The sequence below is a fragment of the Callithrix jacchus genome, chromosome 10 (genome assembly GCF_049354715.1).
Source record: "Callithrix jacchus isolate 240 chromosome 10, calJac240_pri, whole genome shotgun sequence".
Taxonomy (NCBI): domain Eukaryota; kingdom Metazoa; phylum Chordata; class Mammalia; order Primates; family Cebidae; genus Callithrix; species Callithrix jacchus.
Genome location: NC_133511.1, coordinates 45,495,801 through 45,516,560, shown reverse-complemented (window position 1 = coordinate 45,516,560; position 20,760 = coordinate 45,495,801). Strand labels below are relative to the sequence as shown.

Sequence of the window (20,760 nt, the reverse complement as noted above, 5' to 3'; positions counted from 1 at the left end):
AGGTCAAAAGTGAATATGAAGTTTCTATCTGGATGACTCATATTTGAGAATGTCATTTATAGGAAAAAAACATGAATTTGGGGAAGAAAGACTGTTTTGGGAAAATAATGTTCTGTATGTATATATTAAAACATAGAGCCATCATTACATGCATTTGTAGGAGTGAAGGCTGCCTAGAGATGATCTAGTCCAGCTCTGAGTTTACAAAGGAGGATATTGAGGCTCAGGGAGGGAAAACAATTTGTTTAAGGTCATGCCAGCAGTTAATAGTAGAATTTTTACTTTTATAATGCTATAATAATATTCTTAATGCACTACTAATTTTCCTGTTGTGAAATGGGCTAGATATTATATTTCATGGAGCTCATGTAGGTTTTCTTTTATTGGTTAAATACCTGAGGCCTATTACATCCAGGCATTTGGCTTTGTTCTAGGGAGACCCAGATGAGACAACATAATCTTTGCCTTTAAGGAGTTTAGAGTCTTGTATAAATAAATAATTGCCATCTACTGTGAGAATTGCTGCAATGGAGATATATATAAATGGAGTGGGGACACTGGAGAAAGAGGCTCAAGCCTGCAGGGCTGCAGCAGGAAAGGTTTTACTCAGAAGGTAGCTTTGGAGCTATCACTTGTCTAAGAATTTTCCCGAGAGACATGGTGAGATGCGTCTTTCTAGGCAGAGAGGAAAAGGCAAACAAAGGTCCAGAGGCTGGAAAGAGCTAACATTCCTTAGAAACTATATGTACATGGGTATTTATGGAGCTTAAATTCCAAAGAGTTGCCAATGGGAGGTGGGAGCAGCATGAAATGTTTAGGTAGGTGGTATCTGCTTTACCATGTAATAAAATGCCAGTTTTATCCTGTAATTGATTATCCAGGAATTTTGGTACAGAAGAGTGACATAATTAGATTTACATATTGGAACAATCTTTCAAGTAGTGTGCCAGATAGACTGGGGTCAGAGGGCTGGCTTTGGAAGTGGGAATACGATGAGTGTCAGGGAAATAGATAAGGAGGCTGTTGGAATGACCTGGGCATGTGATGCCAAGGGCTTGTAATGTGGAATGAACACAAACTTGGTGTCATATCCTGGTCTGCCTCTTCCTGCCTGGTTGCCTCGGCAATTTACCTCTGTGAACCTCTCTTCTCATTTGTAAGTTAAGGGAATTAATATCTACCTCTTAGTGTTTTATGTGGAATAAATGAAATAACACATGGAGAGATTTAGTACAATAGCTGGCACATCATATACATGTTTAAAGTAATTCTTGTGGTTATATTAAAGTTATTAATGATGAACTTGGAGATTGGCACAGGAACAGGAAGAGGGTTGGCAGAGATGTTGAAAAGGTTAAATTGACAGGTAGTGGCTGTGTGAGTATTGGGGGTAGTAAGAGAGAGGAAGGAATTTTGGAAAACTTTCAGTTTTCTGGCTTGACAGAAAGTAGATGATGCAGGGAATACAGGGGTTGGGATGGGTGGGTAACCATGCAGGATGAGGAAGACATGTTGAGTTAGAAGTACTCAGGGCCATTGTCTGGCAGTTGTAGATGTATGGGTCATGAGTCAGTAGTTGATGATAAGAGGTAGGTGTGGTGTCACTGGGAGACATGTAAGGGTGGAAGAGCACTCAGGACAGAGCTGTGGGAAACACCAGAATTTAAGGGACAGGTGAAGAGAAGGGAGCCAGAGATAGTGTGTAGAGAGAGGCAGGAGCCAGGACCAAGAGGAGGGATGACCTGGAGTCCGGATTAGGAGAGCATTGCAGGAAGAGGATGACCAACTATGTCAAATGCTTCAGAAAGGTTAGGTGCGTAACAGGATAACTGGAAAATTCTCATTGGATTTGGTTACTGATCAGAGCAGTGGGGAGGATAGTGGATGGAGCATTTGGGAAGTGCAGACAGCAAGTGTAGGGCACTCACTGAACACAACTAGAAGAGAAGGAAAAGAGAGATACAGGGTGGTAGTTAGAGGTATATGAGAGGGCCAAGGAAAGTTTTCTTCTGGTTTGATTTTTTTTTTCTCTTGTATTACTTTTTTAAGATGGGAAAGACTTGGATATGTTTATGTGCTGAAGAGAAAGGGTCAGTGGGAAGATTAGAGAAAAGGGAGGAGTTGAAGGATGGAACAGTGTTTAGGAGAAAGCAAAGGAGAGGGAGTGGGGAATAGTAGACTCACTTTGAATAGGAGAAGAAATTCGATGAGACATTGCCAGGTAAATGGAGGTGATGATGTATTTGAAATATCTTTAAATGTTGCCGTAGTTAGAATGTTAATTATGTACCACATAGTCACAGACATATATCTCCTGTGGAACAGCCTGATATCTTTTTTCCTATGTTTATCTTTTAGTTGAAGATCCTCTTTGTAACTTCCACTCCCCAAATTTCCTGAGGATCTCAGAGGTGGAAATGAGAGGTTCCGAGGATGCGGCAGCTGGAACAGTATTGCAGCGGCTGATCCAGGAACAACTGCGGTATGGCACCCCGACTGAGAACATGAACTTGCTGGCCATTCAGCACCAGGCCACAGGGAGTGCAGGACCAGCCCACCCTACAAACAACTTTTCTTCCACGGAAAACCTCACCCAGGAAGACCCACAAATGGTCTACCAGTCGGCACGCCAAGAACCGCAGGGTCAAGAACACCAGGTGGACAATACGGTGATGGAGAAACAGGTCCGGTCCACGCAGCCTCAGCAGAACAATGAGGAACTGCCCACTTACGAAGAGGCCAAAGCGCAGTCACAATTCTTCAGGGGGCAGCAGCAGCAGCAGCAACAGCAGCAGGGGGCAGTGGGCCATGGTTACTACATGGCAGGGGGCACCAGTCAGAAGTCCCGAACTGAGGGGAGGCCCACTGTGAACCGTGCCAACAGTGGACAGGCGCATAAGGATGAGGCGCTGAAGGAACTGAAGCAGGGCCACGTCCGCTCACTCAGCGAGAGAATCATGCAGCTGTCCCTGGAGAGGAATGGGGCCAAGCAACACCTTCCTGGCTCAGGGAATGGAAAGGGTTTCAAAGCAGGAGGGGGGCCTTCCCCTGCCCAGCCTGCAGGTAAAGTGCTTGACCCTCGGGGTCCTCCACCTGAGTACCCCTTCAAGACCAAGCAAATGATGTCCCCGGTCAGCAAGACCCAGGAGCACGGGCTTTTCTATGGTGACCAGCACCCTGGGATGCTCCATGAGATGGTCAAGCCCTACCCTCCTCCTCAGCCTGTGAGAACAGACGTGGCCGTCCTGCGGTACCAGCCACCCCCTGAGTATGGGGTAACAAGGTGATTATCAAGTGTAGAGTTGCGCTCAGCTTTTCAAGATTCAGCAGTCATGTTATTAGCATTTATTTTCAGGGAAGATTAGGTTTTTGTCCTCAGGCTTTTCTTTTCCTTGTGCGTGATATTTAATAAACCACTTTGTGGCCAGAATATATAGGGTGAAATAGAGTAGAGGGCAACTGCAGGATTATCTCCAAACATAGCAGCAGGCAATTGGGGATTTATGAGTTTAGGGGAGGGACCTCACTTGTTAGCCATCCTTGGGAGCTCTGCCTAGTGGCCTGGCAAAGTAGCAATTTTCCAATGACTTTGTGGAGTGTCCAAACTCCTGGAACATATTATTACCAGAGGGTTTTATAGTCTTTTCCCATTGCAGATTTTAAAGGAAAATGTAGTCTGAATGCTAAAATGAAGGAGTTAAAGGGACTGTAGAAATCATATAGTCCCACCCCTCATTCAACAGATGAGAAGCTAAATCCTGGAGAGATTAACGAATTTTGTAGTACACAACTCTGAGGCATCTGGGGGCTGGACTCAAGTATCCTGACTGCCAACATCTATTCACTCCCTTGCCCTAATTCTTCCTACAGCCTTCACTTGTATTCTTCCTGTTGACTGATGGATTCAGCAGCACCTACCGAGTGTATGCTCTACTCTGCAGCCCTGTTCCAGGTTCAAAGATGAGATGTGGTCCTTGCTCTCCAGGACCCTATAGCATTGTCTTGGAGGAAACCAGCATCTGAACAGATCATTGCCGTTCAATGCGCTGGTTAGGAGAGAAATGGTCAGAGGATGCTAGGATATCAGATAGGATATAGTATAACTCACAACTGGAAAGGGCTGGGGAGAGTTTCCCAGAGGAGGTAACATTTGAATTGGAACTTGAAGGATAAATAAGAGCTGTAGTGTGGAGATGAAGTAGCAGTATGTACTGTGCAGAGGGCGTGCCAGGTCTTCGGACAAAGAGGTCATGCAGATTTTTATGCGAAGCACTGGTGAGCCACGGTGTGGTAAGAAGTGGCAGTAGTTTGGACAGGGAAGTTTGGACATGGAAGTTGGGACCCATTTGGTTGAGACATGTTTGGACAGGGAAGTTGGTGATGATGGTCTCTGGGTGTCATACCAAGGAGTTTAGAATTTATCCATAAGCAATTGAGAAAAGCGGTGTTTTTAGGTAGGGGTGGTATGTGGATGTCTAACTGCTGGTTTTGGTGGCAGTGCAGGATGAATTTGAAGAAAGGGAGACCGAGGCCACAAGGAGCTCCAGGGATGCTTTCAGTAGTCCAGATCGGAATTGGTAAGGGTGGCTGAAGCTTGGGCAGTGAGAACAGAGGAGCATTATATGCTAAAACAGATAGGGAAATAGAATTGATAGGGATTAGTTAGATACAGAAGTTCTGGAACAGGGAAGATGGAAGTAAGGCAATTACGAATCAAGCTCTCAGGAGAGAAATTGGGTCTGAAGACCACATTTTGAAAGTCAGAAATGTTTAGATGTTGCTGACTTTGAAGGAGGAGCAGGGAACATGAACAGAGAAGACACATGGCCACTGCCTGTTATTGGATATGTCATTCTCACGAAGGGCTTTATTTATCTGCTTCTAAATTAATCAAGCGAGGGTTTCCCCAAGCAACCTCAGTGGCTATGTGCAGGACATGCCTTGGCTGTACCTCTTCTGTAAAAGGAGAGGCTGGAGCTTGCCAGAGGGAGAGTGGCTTGATCTGCCACTGACTTCCCAACGCTGACATATTTCCCCACATTAGGCTGAGAATGCCAGCTCTGAAGCAGCATAACCATCTGTGAGACCTTGGCCAGGCAGGAGAATGCATCCTCCCTAAATATGCATAACCTGACTCCTCCCAGGAATCTAAGGTGGGGCCCAGGAGGCTCTTCTTCCCCCTTTATAGCTCCTTGTGTCGTAAATGATCAAATCCCTGGTATTTGCATCACAGTGATTTACTACAGTTGTTTAAAATGAGCCATGAGGTTATTCCACCATCAAACCAGAGTTTGGATTATTATATTTCACCCTTTTTCCCGATAATTTAACTCAGCCTCTAGAGCTTGATAGAGGGGAAACTATCCTGAAATGAAATTCCCTTCCTCTTCTTTGCTTTACTATTTGTAAAGTAATATACATACCATGCAATGCATACAGTGGATCACTTTGCCTTTTGTCTTTTGGTAATAGGTGTGATGTGAGGTGGGAGAAATGGTCAGGGGAGGAGGGAAACACTTTTTGGAGATCATTTGTCTCAAAGTTATTGACGTTAGAAAGAAGAAGAAATGTGTGAGGGATTTGAGCTGACTGCCAGGCTTGGCAGCCGCTTGATATGACACATCAAATGTTTCAGGAAATGTAACAGACTGGCCATTGAGGCTGGGCCCCAGAGCCATAAGGCCCCTTTGTGAGCAGGGCCATGGCTAGCCAGCATGGCTCCAGCTGTGCAGCCCTTGGCTGACTGGGTAAACAATGTTGCATCCACACCAGTCCTGCTTCAGACACATTTAATGTGGCCTGAACTCCAAGGATTGGACCTGAAACTCAGCAGTATGTGATGTTCAACTCACCTGTGACTGAGAAGACAAGGAGGTCACCTTTCATTTCACTCACACAGTATCTTGTGCTTCAAGAGTTATCTGTTTGTCATTGATCGTGATGGTTTAGGAAGCTGCAGGCTGTTGTGTACATATATTCAACCACATAGACCCCTGGATTAGACGGAGATGCCTCTGATGGACATCACAGAATCCATCTCCCTGGCTGGTGAGGGCTTAGTGTATAATGAATATTCAGTAGTTTGGTCCAATCCATTACATTGTTGAGACTTCACTCCTTTTTGCCTAGAAGCAGAAAACTCCAAAGAGACAAGTGATAGAACTTATGAGAAGAATAAGAATTTGAATTTTTTGTGACCACTCCTGACTCACAGTAGCTTACAAATTCTCTCACCTACTCTGATGCCCTAAAGATGGAGATGTCTGGTGGGTGATTGTAAAGCCTTTTAGAATTCTTTCATGGGAACCCCCTGCGAGAGGCCCGAGGCCTTGATCTCGTTGACTTGAGCCACCTTGGCCTATGTGGGCAAGCTACTGTGGCTGGTGGGGATGGGAGTGCTAAGGCAGCAGGGGCCTGCAGGAACATGTGCTGGCTAGGGATCAAGGCTCTGGTTTGGTCTTGTTCCATTACACTTTTTCCTCAACCTGAAAAAGTGGAAGTGGATAAGAATGAGGACAAGATGGAAATTAGACAGATTGTTACTGTGGAGAATTATGACCGCCACCCCCTGCCCAGCAAAGGCAAGCATTTGGATATTAATTCTGACTCTTTGTAGAAACAGACCACTTCTAGAAGTAGTGACTTGCTTATGCAATCTGCCCCGTTAATGGAAATGAATGCATAAATGAATACCAAGGGATGATCTGATTTTTATCAAAGTAGTTTGGAGTACATTAGTCAATATGCATGTTTGTTTTCCAAAGAAATCTATCCATATTTCAAAAAATTGGAGAACTAGAGATGCTAAAAAGTTACTTACAATATTCTACTTTCCCAAGGCGCCTGCTAACATTTTTTCTGTACAAATTAATTTTTTCACATTATAATCATAAATTATATTGTTTGGTATCCCAGTCTTTTAAAGATAGCATTGTATCACAACCTTTTTTCCACAATCCTTTATTTTTTCAAAACCAACATTTTTATTGCATAATATTTCATAAAGTATACCATTTATAACATTTTCTCCATAATAGAGTGAACATCATCATGCATACCAAATGATCTATGTTTTTTCTTACTTCCCTAGGAATCATTGTTTAGAAATGAAATTTTTGGGTAAATTATAATGAACATTTTATAGCTTCTGATGCCAGATAAACTTTGTAAAAATATTACAATGCCTGTTTTACTTCATTTTGAAAAAAGTTATTATATCATTATAATTACAAAATCTTTGCTAATTTAATAGACAAATAGTGTTTTGTTCTTGTTGTCTTGAGATGCCTGTTGCTCAGGCTGGAGGGCAGTAGCACGATCACAGCTCACTGCAACCTCCACCTTCCAGGCTCAAGTGATCCTCCCACCTTAGCCTCCCTGGTAACTGGGACTACAGGCATGTGCCACCATGCCCAACTAATTTTGGTAATTTTTTTTGGTAGAGATGGGGTTTCACCATGTTGGCAAGGCTTCAAACTCCTGGGCTCAAGCAGTCTACTCACCTTGGCCCCCCAAAGTGTTAGGATTACAGGTGTGAATCACTGTACCCTGCCCACAAATAGTCTTAACTTCCTATTTGAACTTGTCCTAGCTAGCTAGGTTAATTTTGGGAGGAGGGGAGTATGTTTTGCTGTTTAGATTTATTTGATCTCAAAAACTGGCTTTTTATGTTTCTTGTTTATGAGAGATATATATTTTAATGGATTCAGCATAAAGTCTGTTTTCGCTAATGCTTGCTCTAATTTTCCATTTTCTAGAACTCCTTCTTCACCCTTAGTGCTGACATTGGAGCAGTTGTGGTGGTGTAGTGGTAGCAGGAGGATGAAACCTTCACCAAATGCTTGCTGTGTGCCAGGCACTTTGTGTGGGTTACTTACCTTCCTTAATCTTTACACTCAAAAGGGTGGGAACTATTAATTTCACAATTTTTACATATAATGAAAACTTAGGCTTAGAGAGGGAGGTTAACTAACTTGGTCATGGCCAGCAGCTTGGACGTGCAGGAGACAGGTGCAAACCTGCATTTCTTTGCTCCACACTGCATCTCTCATGAGCGTAAAGATTTGACCGCTGTACATTGCAGTGGAGCCACAGATTTAAACTTTCACTTGGGGTCACTAAATCTGGTGAATTTCTAATCAGATTTACAGAATATATCACAGCTGATGTCCAGCCTGTGCTCTGCCACCTTCTGTTTTTTTCAACAGGACCAGAATTCTGCTCAAGTATTCTAGACTCTAGGAGGAAAGCTGTCTGGATACCTGTTTTTCTTTAGATATCTGGGAAAACTGTCACAGACCAGACTTAATGGGGTTGGCAGCTCTGGGTGTGGGCGTCTGTTTGTCTTTTGGTTTGCTTTCATTTGGAGGGGATTTTATTCCTAGGGGGAGGGTTGTGGGTTTTCTTCAGACATTTTTATTAGAATATTTCCATCATGAAAATTCATAAATACTAATTTAAGACTAATTTATACGTTTTAGGCAGTATCAATTTGAAAAAAGACTAAGAATGAATCCTGTCAAGGAAAAGAACACTTAAGGCTCTATGTTTCCACTCCCTGAGCCTGTGCATTGCCTTTTTGGCCTTTATCTTGGCTCAGTCTTGTCTGTTCAGCACTGGGAGTTTGATTTACTAGCTTCCTGGAAGCACATGGAAGAGTGGTAACTGTTTATTAATATTTTATTCATCTATGAATATATTAATTTGATTTTTTGGTATGTAGATAGATATTTTATGAAAGCATGACATGGTAGTGTTCGGCCCAGCCCTCCTAGCCTATTTAGGTTGATGAAAATAGAAGATGATGTCAAAACCTGAGGAGCTATGGATTTCCTATTGTAGAGCAGACTTCTTGCCTCATCAAAGGACAGCCATCACCACCACCTTCTTTCTCATCAAGGCCAAGAGTTTTGCATGACCTATTCCCCAAATCGCTATTTTCCTTAAAAAAAAAAATGCACTATGCATTTTCTGTGAGAAAGCCTGATTTGGTTTCATTGAGGATAGAGTCAGAGGCACTGACATTCTCTGGGAACATACCCACTGACAGTGCAGGGTGGAGGGGCAAGGAAAGTGGGGGCAGCCCAAGAGTACGTTTGGCAAATTGAAGATAATGCCTATCCTCAGGGAACCCAGTCAGCCCAGCAGTGCAGTGAGTCCAGTCTCAACATGAACCAGCATGAAGATATTTGCTAAATCACAGGCCTTAATCCTAGTGGGCTCTGTATTTGGAATGTGCCATGTTACAAGAAAGAAGGTTTGGTGGTCCTGTCTTACTTTGTGTTGGACATAGCTGGAGGAGGGAGGAGAATTTTGGGAATAAGTGTATGTTTTTCCAAAATGGGGAATTATGATTTGCAGTTTATGCAATCATGAAAATGAATTGCTTTGTGAGACCAAAATGTAAGCCAGACCCAGGGCTATTGGATTGAAAACTATGCATTGCTCTTAATGAAAATGAGGCCATGGAGACTTATTTAAATTTCACCTGTTAAATGTGTTTTGAATACCAGCATGGGAACTCAGAAGTGTCTCCAGTATTTAGGCTTAATTATGGCTGGATGAACCAAGTAAAATGTCCCGTGTCCCCTGAGAAATGGCTCTGAAGCCTGGGTATTTCAAGAAGCTAGGGTCACGTTCAGGTTATTTTTTCAGGAAACCTAACAATTCCAGCTGTAATGCATTAAATGAGTGACTTCTCTAAATGGGAGGATTATCTATAGCCACCCTGCATAGCAATGATTTTGACCTTAGTTTACCCAAGAGTAGAGGCTTCATTTGAAAAAGTTTGAGATTTAAGGTATCTGCATGACCAAAGGGGTCCAGGTGGGGAGTTCCATGGGTTTGGAAAAAAAATTTCAAGGGGTTTGGGTTCTGGCTGTTGTTCCTTCTGGTAGCAAATTGCATAAGTTCTCAGAGCCTTAGTTTCCTTATCTGTAAAATGTTACAGCTTATTTTTTTCCCTAAAACTATTAGGTTGGTACAAAAGTAATTACGGGTTTTTTCCCATAATAACTGATTTTCTTCCTTAGATAAAGAAAACATATTTATTGTACAAAATTTAGAAATACAGATAACTCCCATTCCGCTCCCCAAAAGAAAGAAAATAGAAATTATTTCACTCCTATCCAGAGATACTACTGTTAAACCCTCTGTTCACTATATTGCTTTGAGAATCAGACAATTATAAGAAAATACTATAAATTGCAAAGCTCTATATAAACAAAGCATTTTTGCTGAGTCAGCGGAATTCAAATTTGAGCCCTTTCACAGCCAAGAAGCCCCTATATTATTTAATCTCATTTTAAAAGTAATTTTGTTTACACTTTTTCTGATTGTTAAAATAACAATGTTGAGTTTTTGGTTTATCCGTGTTTTCTAATTTTTCTATAATGTACATGTATTATTTAGATAATAAAATGCTTTTTTAAGTAGCCATACATGTTCATTGTAGAAAATGTAGAAAAAACAGAAAAGTATGAAGAGTAGTGCCATCACTTGCAGACAGTCAGCCTTTCCTTTTGTAATAGTTCCTTCCAGTCTTTTTTCTCTGCATTATTTTTACAAACGCAAAATCCTAATATGCAGTATATCTTGAGAAATTTGTAATACTGATAAAAATTGTTTTTGTTTTAATTTCTCTATTAATTTTACAATTGGAAAATGTATATTTAGCTGCTTGCATTTTCTCTTTGTAAATTACTTCACTACATCCTTTGTCTGTTACCCATTGATTTTTTTTTCTTTTCCTGTCATGTTTTGCAAAATTTTTGTCAAACAAGCCATTTTTTATTACATATTAGCCTGATGGCCTAATTATAGATGAACGTAGAGTTTAGTACATTGAGTATGGCTTGATCACCTTTCATGCTTGAGGATCTGGGGACCACAGAGTGGGAACAGCTAGTCTGTTGCATGAATTGCTCTGATGCTCACTGAAATCTGGAATTGGCTTTCCAGAACCAGGCCTTCTGGGGTACATGCACGGCCTGGAGCGGCACTCAGTGTTTAATAGAAATAAAACATGAGCCACATATCTCATTAAACATTTTCTAGCAGTGATACCTTAAGACGTTTGAAGAGACAAATGAAATTAATTTTAAAACATAGTTTAGTTAACTCATTTAGAAACATTAAAAAAAATTTTGGTTAACCCATTATATTCAAAATACTATCATTTAACAGGTAATCAGGACTAAAAACTTTAAGTGAGGTTTTTTTTTTTTTTTTTACTAGTAACTCTCCAAATTATTTTATTTATTTATTTTTTTGAGATGGAGTCTCACTCTGTCACCCAGGCTGGAGTACAGTGGCTCAATCTTGGCTCACTGCAACCTCTACCTCCAGGGTTCAAGTGATTCTCCTGCGTCAGCCTCCCAAGTAGCTGGGACTCCAGGTATGCACTTCCACACCTGGATAATTTTTGTATTTTTAGTAGAGCCGGTGTTTCAGCATGTTAGGCACGCTGGTCTCGAACTACTGACCTCAAGTGATCTGCCTGCCTTGGCCTCCCAAAGTGTTGGGATTACAGGAGTGAGCCACCATGCCTGGCCCTAAGTCTTCAAATTCTGTTGTCTGTTTTACACTTAGAGCACATCTCAGTTCGGATTAGCTGCATTTCAGGTGCTGACTAGCCTCGTGGCTAGTGGCCACTGTCTGGACAGGGTGGACTAGAAGGAATGAGAATCTGTGTCCAGGAGTGTGTGCTGACATGCACTGACCTTAGCCCAGAACCATTCTCTGGTTGTGACGACATCACATTCCATGGTGCTGGATTATGCCATGGTTCCTCACAGAGGTTGTACAGCCAGGGACTGGGATGCTTAGCTTGTGGTCTTCGAAGAGGGAGGAGAATCCAAGGGTGGTGCTTCTTGCTTTTCTCCTATCATCCATTAGCAATATGGATGATAACAGAGGCTAACCATATTAAGTGCTTTCCTAAAGAGAGACACTAAGCACATCATCTCATTTCATTCTCTCAATAACTCGGTGAAGTAGGTACTATTATCATCATTTAAAAGTGAAGAAGGGGTTAAAACTTGTCCATGGTTACATGCTAAAGAAGGGCAATCCTAGGGCAAAAGAAAGAGACCCTGTATTAAGGAACAGTGTACTCCTGTACCCACCCTGGTAAGGTGGGAATATTGTAGTTGATATAGAATGTGGATGATTTGGGGTATCATGATTGCGACCCAGTGGTTAAGGAGGTCAACAGGAAAATGAATTTCCCAAGTATCTGCAGAAGAGAAGCGGCTGTGGTTGGAGAACTACACATCAAGACTTTGTTTGCTTTGTGAAAGGCAAATAAATCTCAGGATCCCGAAATCACTAAGCCAAAGGGAAAAGTTGAGCTGGGAATGGTATCAGGCAAACCTGCCTCCTATTTTATTCTTAAATTAGATAGCTACAAAGATTTAAAAAAACATCTATGTATCTTCATCACAATTTTCCCACAAGGAAATTCCTTATGGACAAAGGACAGACTCAACTCAAAACCATCCCTCTGCTCACCTGAGAAATGCATATGTGATTGCTTTCTCTGCCCTATTGTTTCACTAAGCTAGACTAAAGCATAAGGGACTATTCCTTTACTCTCCTGTCACATGTAAATTGTGTATTCAGTTGAAAGCTAATGAGAGACTCAATATAACAGATTATCTCTTATCTAGCTATAACCTGGAAGTTCCCTCCCCAAATCAAGTTGTCTTGCCCTTCTGAAACGAACCAATATACATCTTTCATTAATTAGCCTCTCATGTCTCCCTAAATTGTACAAAACCAAGCTGTACCCCGACTACCTTGTCGTCAGGACCTTCTGAGGCTGTATCATGGGTGCATTCTTAAGCTTGACAAAATAAACTTCCTAAATTGATTGAGATCTGTCTCAGATACTTTTTGGGTTCACAAGTTGGCAGCCATGAAGGGATTCTGAATGTTGGTTCCCCTGACCTTTGAAAAATCTATGGGTGCTTTGTACTAGCTTAAGCTACCTTTATGGCTCTGACCAATATGATAATTTGCTGAGGCCACTGATCTCCCTAAATGTGATCGAGATCTCAAGTTTATTTTGCTGTACAACTCCATTTCTGAAGTTTTAGCTTGCTTGCAACTGGGGAGGCAAGTTAGAGTTCTTTTCCGGTTTCTTGGATGGTAGAGAGCAGTCTTTAGCCTGAGCCCCATTCCTAGGTAGTAGCTGAATTGGGGTTTGTCTTGCCTAAATTTAAAAACCAGCTGGTCTTAATTTCTCCTTACCTTCAAAGTGCTCAGTAATTGTATAAATTGTGTAATTGCTTGTTTTGTGTAACTGTTTTTTTTTTTTTTTCCGTTGGTGGCGATGGTTCGTTTCTGGTGTTGTTTCCATTTTTTTCCTATTGGGTTTGACCAGCTTTACCTGACTTGATTGAATCCTAAGGAACGTTCCAAATTATGGGGAACAGGGCCTCTGAACTGGCTAAATTTCCACAGTTGAAAAAAAAAATGGGAAAAAGAAAAAGATGGCCAGCAAAGGAAAAAAAAGAGGGAATTTTTTTTTTCCCGGAGACGGAGTCTTGTTCTGCTGCCCAGGCTGGAGTGCAGTGACATGATCTCGGCTCACTACAGCCTCCACCTCCCAGGTTCAAGCAATTCTTCTGCCTCAGCCTCCCGAATAGGTAGGACTACAGGTGTGCGCCACCACACCTGGCTAATTTTCCTGTATTTTTAGTAGAGATGGGGTTTCACCATGTTAGCCAGGATGGTTTTGCTAACTTGCAGGATTATTGATAATAAATGAACACCCCACAGGGAATAGAAGTGGCACTGCAGAAGGTCTTTTCTTTTGCCTTTTGATAACTGGCCTAACGAACTCATTTTATATTTTATTGAAATAATTCCTGTGCCATTGTTATTAAGTTTTGGTTTGCTTAGAAAAAAACTGAAATTAAAATTGTTTTTTTTAATTAAAGTTATCACATCTATGTAACTTTCTGTATTTTGCTTTTAAAGCCCTTGTGCCATTAAGTTACAGAGCTTTGACCTCTGAGTCTAAACAGGACACCAAGTCCTTTTCAGTCTTAAATCCTGACAGTAGTTAAAACTTCATCTTCAGATCCGGTAGAAGATGCCAACCAAAATAAACTGTGTTTGTGAGACACAGAGCCAGAAATTAAAACTGTCTAACTCCTCAAGACCCAGAGACTGTTGTGCAAAGGTGGGCATGAGACTGTAAGGGCTGATGTTGAGAGATAAAATTAGTTCAGTTTCTCTATAAATTAGCCATTAATACCAAATGCACACTGCTGCAAGACCAGCATATGAGCCCCAGTGTCAGATGAACAAGATTTTTTTTGAGCATTAATCCACTCCTTAATAAAAGGTTATAAAGGTTTTAAAAGGTTTATGGAAATTATATCTTATGGTCAAGATGACTAAAATTTAATAAATTTGCTTACAGAATTTTAAAAGACACATGTAATTGGCTTCATGCTGTCTTTATTAGGGCTTATTGTTTGGGAAGTTAAATTTCCTCTCTCAAAGAACATAGGTTTTTGCTTTTTTTTTGAAAGAAGCAATGGGTTTTCTTTCTGAGTCCAGAAAACCCATTTTCTTTGAGCTGTTTACAGCTTTTAACAATTGGGTCAACTATACTCCTGTGAGCAAAATCTGAAGCATATTTCTCTCTACCTGATTTCTCAAGAATTTGAAAATTATTTGCAAGTATATTTGATTTATAGCAGTATACTTATTTGCATAAGTTCAGTAAGAATAATTTTTTTTTGTAATAGGACGCAATTGGAGACACTGTTTATTTTACCAGTGTCTTTATGTAGGCTTTCATTGGAATGGCATACTTTTAAATATAAACAGATTGTTTTAAGGAATTGAAGTTGACTAATAGAGCCAAATAAAGCCCTTTGGGAAAGCTGGCTTCACACCTTGTCTACACAGTCCCTGTACAGGTTCCTGACCTGCGGTAAATAAAGAATGTCACTTTCTGACAGTTCCAGAAGCCCTAAGTTTTCCTGGGACCTTGAGGCAAGGAATTCATCTAATTAATACAGGTATTTGCAGGCACAGGCTGGGTTCAAAGCATTGCAGTCATCTGAGATTTCTTATGGAATAAAGTTCCAGTAAAGTCAATTAAAAGAAAAGAGCCTATATGGCAAATAGTTTTTTTTTTTCCACTCAGGCCACATATAGTAAAACTAACATTTATTTTACATATAAATTTGTCTTATGATTTGTCTTTAGCAAAAATGGAGAGTGAAAATTTATGCTTCAAAATAAACTAGACTACACCTATTATTCTAGTCTTATGTTTTAAAATTATTCTTTTTTTTTTTTTTTTGAGACGTAGTTTTGCTCTTGTCACCCAGGCCGGAGTGCAATGGGGCAACCTCAGCTCATTGCAACCTCCACCTCCCAGGCTCAAGCAATTCTCCCGTCTCAGCCTCTGGAGTAGCTGGGATAACAGGAGAACACCACCACACCCAGCTAAATTTTTGTATTTTTAGTAGAGATGGTGTTTCCCCATGTTTGCCAGGCTAGTCTCAAACTCCTGACCTTAGGTAATCCACTGCCTTGGCCTCCCAAAGTGCTGGGATTACAGGCATGAGCCACCGCACCCAGCCCAATTTTTATTATTTTCTATAGTTTGGACTGAATTCTAAAATTTATCCTGGCTACAAGTCTCCAAAGTAAAGTTTTTACTTGTTTGTTTTCTTTCTTTCTTTCTTTCTTTCTTTCTTTCTTTCTTTCTTTCTTTCTTTCTTTCTTTCCTTCCTTCCTTCTTTCTTTCTTTCCTTCTTTCCTTCCTTCCTTCGTCCTTCCTTCTTTCTCCTTCCTTCCTTCCTTCCCTCCCTCCCTCCCTCCCTCCCTCCCTCCCTCCCTCTCTCTCTCTCTCTCTCTCTTTCTTTCTTTCTTTCTTTCTTTTCTTTCTTCTTTCCTCCCTCCCTCCCTCCCTTCTTCCTCCCCTCCCTCCCTCCCTCCCTCCCTCCCTCCTTCCTTCCTTTCTTTTTCTTTCTTTCTTTCCTCCCTGTCCTATTTTATACCCCCCATTTTTTTCTTGATTTGAAAATCCTAAAAATGAAGCTGTGCTTTCTTAAAGCCCTGCGAACTGAAGCTAGACAACTTAAGCTTCAGAAGAAAATAATAGCAACCTATTTACATACATAAACCACTTTGATATCGCCTATTGATGTATGGACTTCAGAGTAATATGGCCTATATCAAATTTCCAGGATTGTTCTTCATCTTTCTTGTTTGTTTTTCTCTCTTCCCTATTTTCTCTTCATAGGATATGAGATTTCACAACCTACTAAAAATGATCTTTCCTAATAACCTGGCACCTATCTTTCTGGGAATAAACCATCCTAGTCATGAGAGATCAGAAAAAACTTGAGACCAGAGGCTCATTCATTTTCTTAAAAAATGCTTTTTCTGAAAGATTTGAAAAATAAAAGGGAGGGGGATGTGAAAGCAAAATAAATCTTAGAACCCCAAATCACTAAGCCAAACGGAAAAGTCAAGCTGGGAACTGCATCAGGCAAACCTACCTCACATTTCATTCTTAAATAAGATAGCTACCAAGGTAAAAAAAGGTACATACCTCCCTCACAATTTGCCCACAAGGAAAATTCCTTGTGGACGATGGACAGACACAACTCAAAGTCATCCCTCTGCTTACCTGAGACAAATGCATATGTGATTGCTTACTCTGACCTACTGTTTAACTAAGCCAGACTAAGGCATAAGTGACTATTCCTTTACCCTCCTCTCATATGTAAATTGTGTATTCAGTGAAAAGTTAATCAGAGACTCAAAATAATGCAACTAATTTTCTCTTTATCTGCCTATGACCTAGAAGCCCCCACTCCCACTTGTAGTTGTCCAGCCTTTCCAGACCGAACCAAAACACATATTGATTGACAACTCATGTCTCCCTCAAGTGTATAAAACCAAGCTGTACCCCAACCACTTTGGGCATATGTGGTCATGACCTTCTGAGGTTGTGTTATGGACACATTCTTAACCTTGCAAAATAAACTTTCTAAATTGATTGAGCTCTGTCTCAGATACTTTTTGGTTCATACTTTTTATATTTCTAAATGCCGTTAGCAGCCCTTGGCTTAGGTGGAAAGAAAATACAGTGGTTCTTAGGAAACAGGTTAACTGAATAGTTCGGATGGAATTGTTAGGAAGGGGGATAGGGGAAGGAAATTCATGATCTCAAAGACAGGAGCTAATACCAGGTATTTGAGCATGAAGGGACACCCTTGTGTGTGTGTGTGTGTTTTTAACACGGCTAAAATTAGACTCTTGAGCTCTAGACCTCCCTTACTTCAGCAAAATAAATCAGTTTCTTCCCAAGACTTCCCATTTCATTAAATGGTGCCCCTATCAATTTGTGTAGAGCCCAAAATCTAGGAGTAATTTTTAATTTTCCCGTCTTCCCTTTTCCTCATCCCTGATATATACAAAACAAATCCCAATCCCTGTTTCTCTTCTGCCACTACTCTGAACTCTCCTCAGTTCTCACCTAGACCACACCTGGGCCTCACTGGGCTCCACGTGTATGTGCCTGCCATCTGTGCATACCACAGGAGAGGCAGCTCCTCCCTTGGCCTCTGTACACTCTAAGGTGAAGTCTGCTGTGGCCCCTGCCCATTGCTCTAGGCTTATCTTGCACTGCTACTTGCTGGCAGTGCCTCATACTACTTGCTTGTGCCAGTGCTAATTCCCGCCTCAGGCCCAGTGCACTAACTCAGTGTCTGCAACCTTTTTGGCACCAGGGACCCATTTTGTGGAAGACAGTTTTTCCACAGATGATGGTGGAATTTAGGGTCGTTTTAGGATGATTCAAGTGCGTCACATTTATTGTGCACTTTGTCTCTATTATTATTGCATTGTAATATATGAAAAAAAATTATGCAACTCACCATAATGTAGAATCAGTAGGAGCCCTGAACTTGTTTTCTTGCAACTAGATGGTCCCATCTGGGGTTGACGGGAAACAGTGACAGGTTATCAGGGTCTCATAAGGAACACACAACCTAGATCCCCTGCATGCACAGTTCACAAGAGTTCATGCTCCTATGAGAATCTGATGCCACTGCTGACAGAAGGCAGAACTTAGGTGGTAATGTGAACCATGGGGAGTGGCTGTAAATACACATGAAACTTCGCTCACTCACCTGCTGCTCACCTCCTGCTGTGTGGCCCAGTCCCTAATAGGCCACTGATGGGTACTGGTCCATGGCCCAGTGGTTGGGGACCACTGTGCTAGCTGACACCTCCTACCCAGAATATTCCTTTCCCCCACTTCTTTACCGGCTTCATCCAAACCACTTGTCTTTCAGTCTGACTTCAGCTCAAACCACCCCTACTCAGAGACTCCTTCTCTGCCCTCTGAGTAGGAGGTAGCCATGGGGTCATTCCCTGTCACATCACTCTACCTTATTCTTTGGAGAGTACTGTTTACATATTGATACCTGGCTTTCTTGTTGTGTGGCTTGCCTGTCTGTCTGCCTAGAATGTAAATGTCTGAGAGCAAGGACCTGGTCTCTCTTGGTGGCTCTTTCACCAATAGCCGGAACAGTGCTGATTGAGATGGTAGCACAGTGAATACCTCCCACTGGGAAGTGCCTTGATGGCCACTGACCGTGGAAGCCATCAACAGTGCCAGTATTGTTGAGCCTTCCTTCCTGCTCCCACCATTTCCCCTGGTTCTGACTGCTACCTTCCCTTGCCTTGCAGCCGCCCATGCCAATTTCCGTTCCCGTCAACCATGCAGCAGCACAGCCCTATGTCCTCCCAGACCTCCTCCGTCAGCGGGCCACTGCACTCCGTCTCCCTGCCACTTCCACCCCCGATGGCCCTGGGTGCTCCACAGCCCCCGCCTGCCGCCTCCCCCAGCCAACAGCTTGGCCCAGATGCCTTTGCAATTGTGGAGCGAGCCCAGCAAATGGTGGAGATATTGACAGAGGAGAACCGGGTGCTTCACCAGGAACTTCAGGGTTACTACGACAATGCTGACAAGCTCCACAAGGTGCGTGACATCCCTGGGGAATGGGCAGGAGACAAAATTCTTTACCTGGTCATGGGGAGTTGAGGCACTGACTGCTTTGCCAACATTGCACTAGACTTCTTTTTATACCAGGCCCTGTGCAAGGCTTTTGGGAGATGAAAATAAATATGACCCAGTTCCTGCCTTGGAGGAGCTTACATTCCAAAAAGGGGAGAGAGTTGCATAAGCTAATGCCTGCAGTAAGAATATGAGGGGTCTACTGTAGGAATAGCAGATGTGGCCCTCAGAGACTCAAAGGCTAAGTAGGATTTCCCCACATGTACAAGTGGAGAAGAGGAAACACGCAGAGTAAATAACACAGAGGAGGTCGGGAGTGGTGGCTCATACCTGTAATCCCAGCAGTTTTTGAGGCTGAGGCAGGTGTATTGCTTAAGCCCGGAGTTTGAGACCAGCATGGGCAACATGGCAAGACCCTGTTTCTACGAAAATTACAAAAGTTAGCCAAGCATGGTGGCCCATGCTTTGTAGTCCCAGCTACTTGGAGGATCACATGAGTTGGGAAAGCAGAGGTTGCAGTGAGTCAAGATCGCTCCACTGCACTCCAGCCTGGGTGACAGAGTGAAACCCTGTCTCAAAAATAAAACATAAATAAAACCACAGGAAAATGAAGTGAGAGATACCAAATTTTCTCTTAAATGTGGGAATCTCAGACAGGAACCTTGTGTTGTCATGTTCATTTCATTAGCTGGTCTCTGCATAAAGCAGTCTTGCCTCAACATGAGAGGGTCAAGAGTATGAGTTATTGTGTGCTTTCTGCATGCTTGTGACTTATCAGGTGGGGAGATGCTGAGTAATTCCAGCCTGTGTAGTTACTGTTGGAATATTTAAATGTATAGCAGCCATTATTCTTGGAGATTTATGCTGAGAGCCAATGTAAATAGGGGAACGTCCAACAAGAACAAGCTGTTGCTGGGCAGTGATTTCATGATGACTCATAAGTCAGCATCTGATGTGCTACAGGTAGGATGCAAGGGGGCGGGCAACGGTAATAGGATGTTTTAGGGCAGGACAACCATAGAGCACTCGGGTTTCTTTTTTTGAGGGTGAGGAGGCATGAGTAGTAGTGGTGATCCTTTAAGAGTCTAAGTGCCAGGCTCTTCCCTTGGGAATAAAGGGCTTCTGTAAAGTTAAAGTGTAGGAGTATAAACCCCACCTGCCTACAAGAACATTGTCACTTTGGCTGTGTGTGACAATTAATGCACCGGCTGGCCCATTTAGTGTTGATGAGTTAGTGTTGATTTCACAGGTGAAGCTGGTCATTTTGCTGGTCAAGGGTTTTAAAGTAGTAGGCTCTACTTGCTTCCTGAGGGCTATCAGGGAGTAGTGGATTTGATGGTACATATCTTCACAGACAATCTGTCCCAGCATGTTTGTGCAGAGCTTCTGCTGAAAAGGTCTGGAGCTCCCTGGAGTCAAGACCAGACTTGGCTCAGGGAGCTCTGGCTGCCTTTATTGAAGGGGGAAAATGAGAGCCAGAAACAAATAAGGGCTGCCTAAAGATTGCAGCCTCACTCCTGCCCCTTCTTGTACCCTTAGAAGTTGGGAAATAAGCATGTTGTCTCATGGCCCTCAGCCTATAAGACACTGCACAGGTCCAATCTTGCCTCTGACATTTTTGGGCAGCTTCTTTTTTGGTACCGGCTGAAAATTGGGAAGCGCTGACTCAGCACTTCTTGGGAAACAAGCATTTCTTTCTT

The 20,760-nt window shown here is 42.2% G+C and overlaps 1 protein-coding gene across 11 annotated transcripts in view; it reads left to right on the top strand.

Annotated features, from left to right (window-relative positions):
• The window catches only part of AMOTL1 (angiomotin like 1), a 176,040-nt gene that overhangs the window by 93,413 nt on the left and 61,867 nt on the right, over positions 1-20,760 (top strand). For all 11 annotated transcript variants that reach the window (XM_035265226.3, XM_035265229.3, XM_035265223.3 and 8 more), the window contains 2 exons: positions 2,359-3,283; positions 18,733-19,024. In XM_035265226.3, the coding sequence (XP_035121117.3) occupies positions 2,359-3,283; positions 18,733-19,024 (1,217 nt within the window). The remainder of the gene's footprint in view (positions 1-2,358; positions 3,284-18,732; positions 19,025-20,760) is intronic.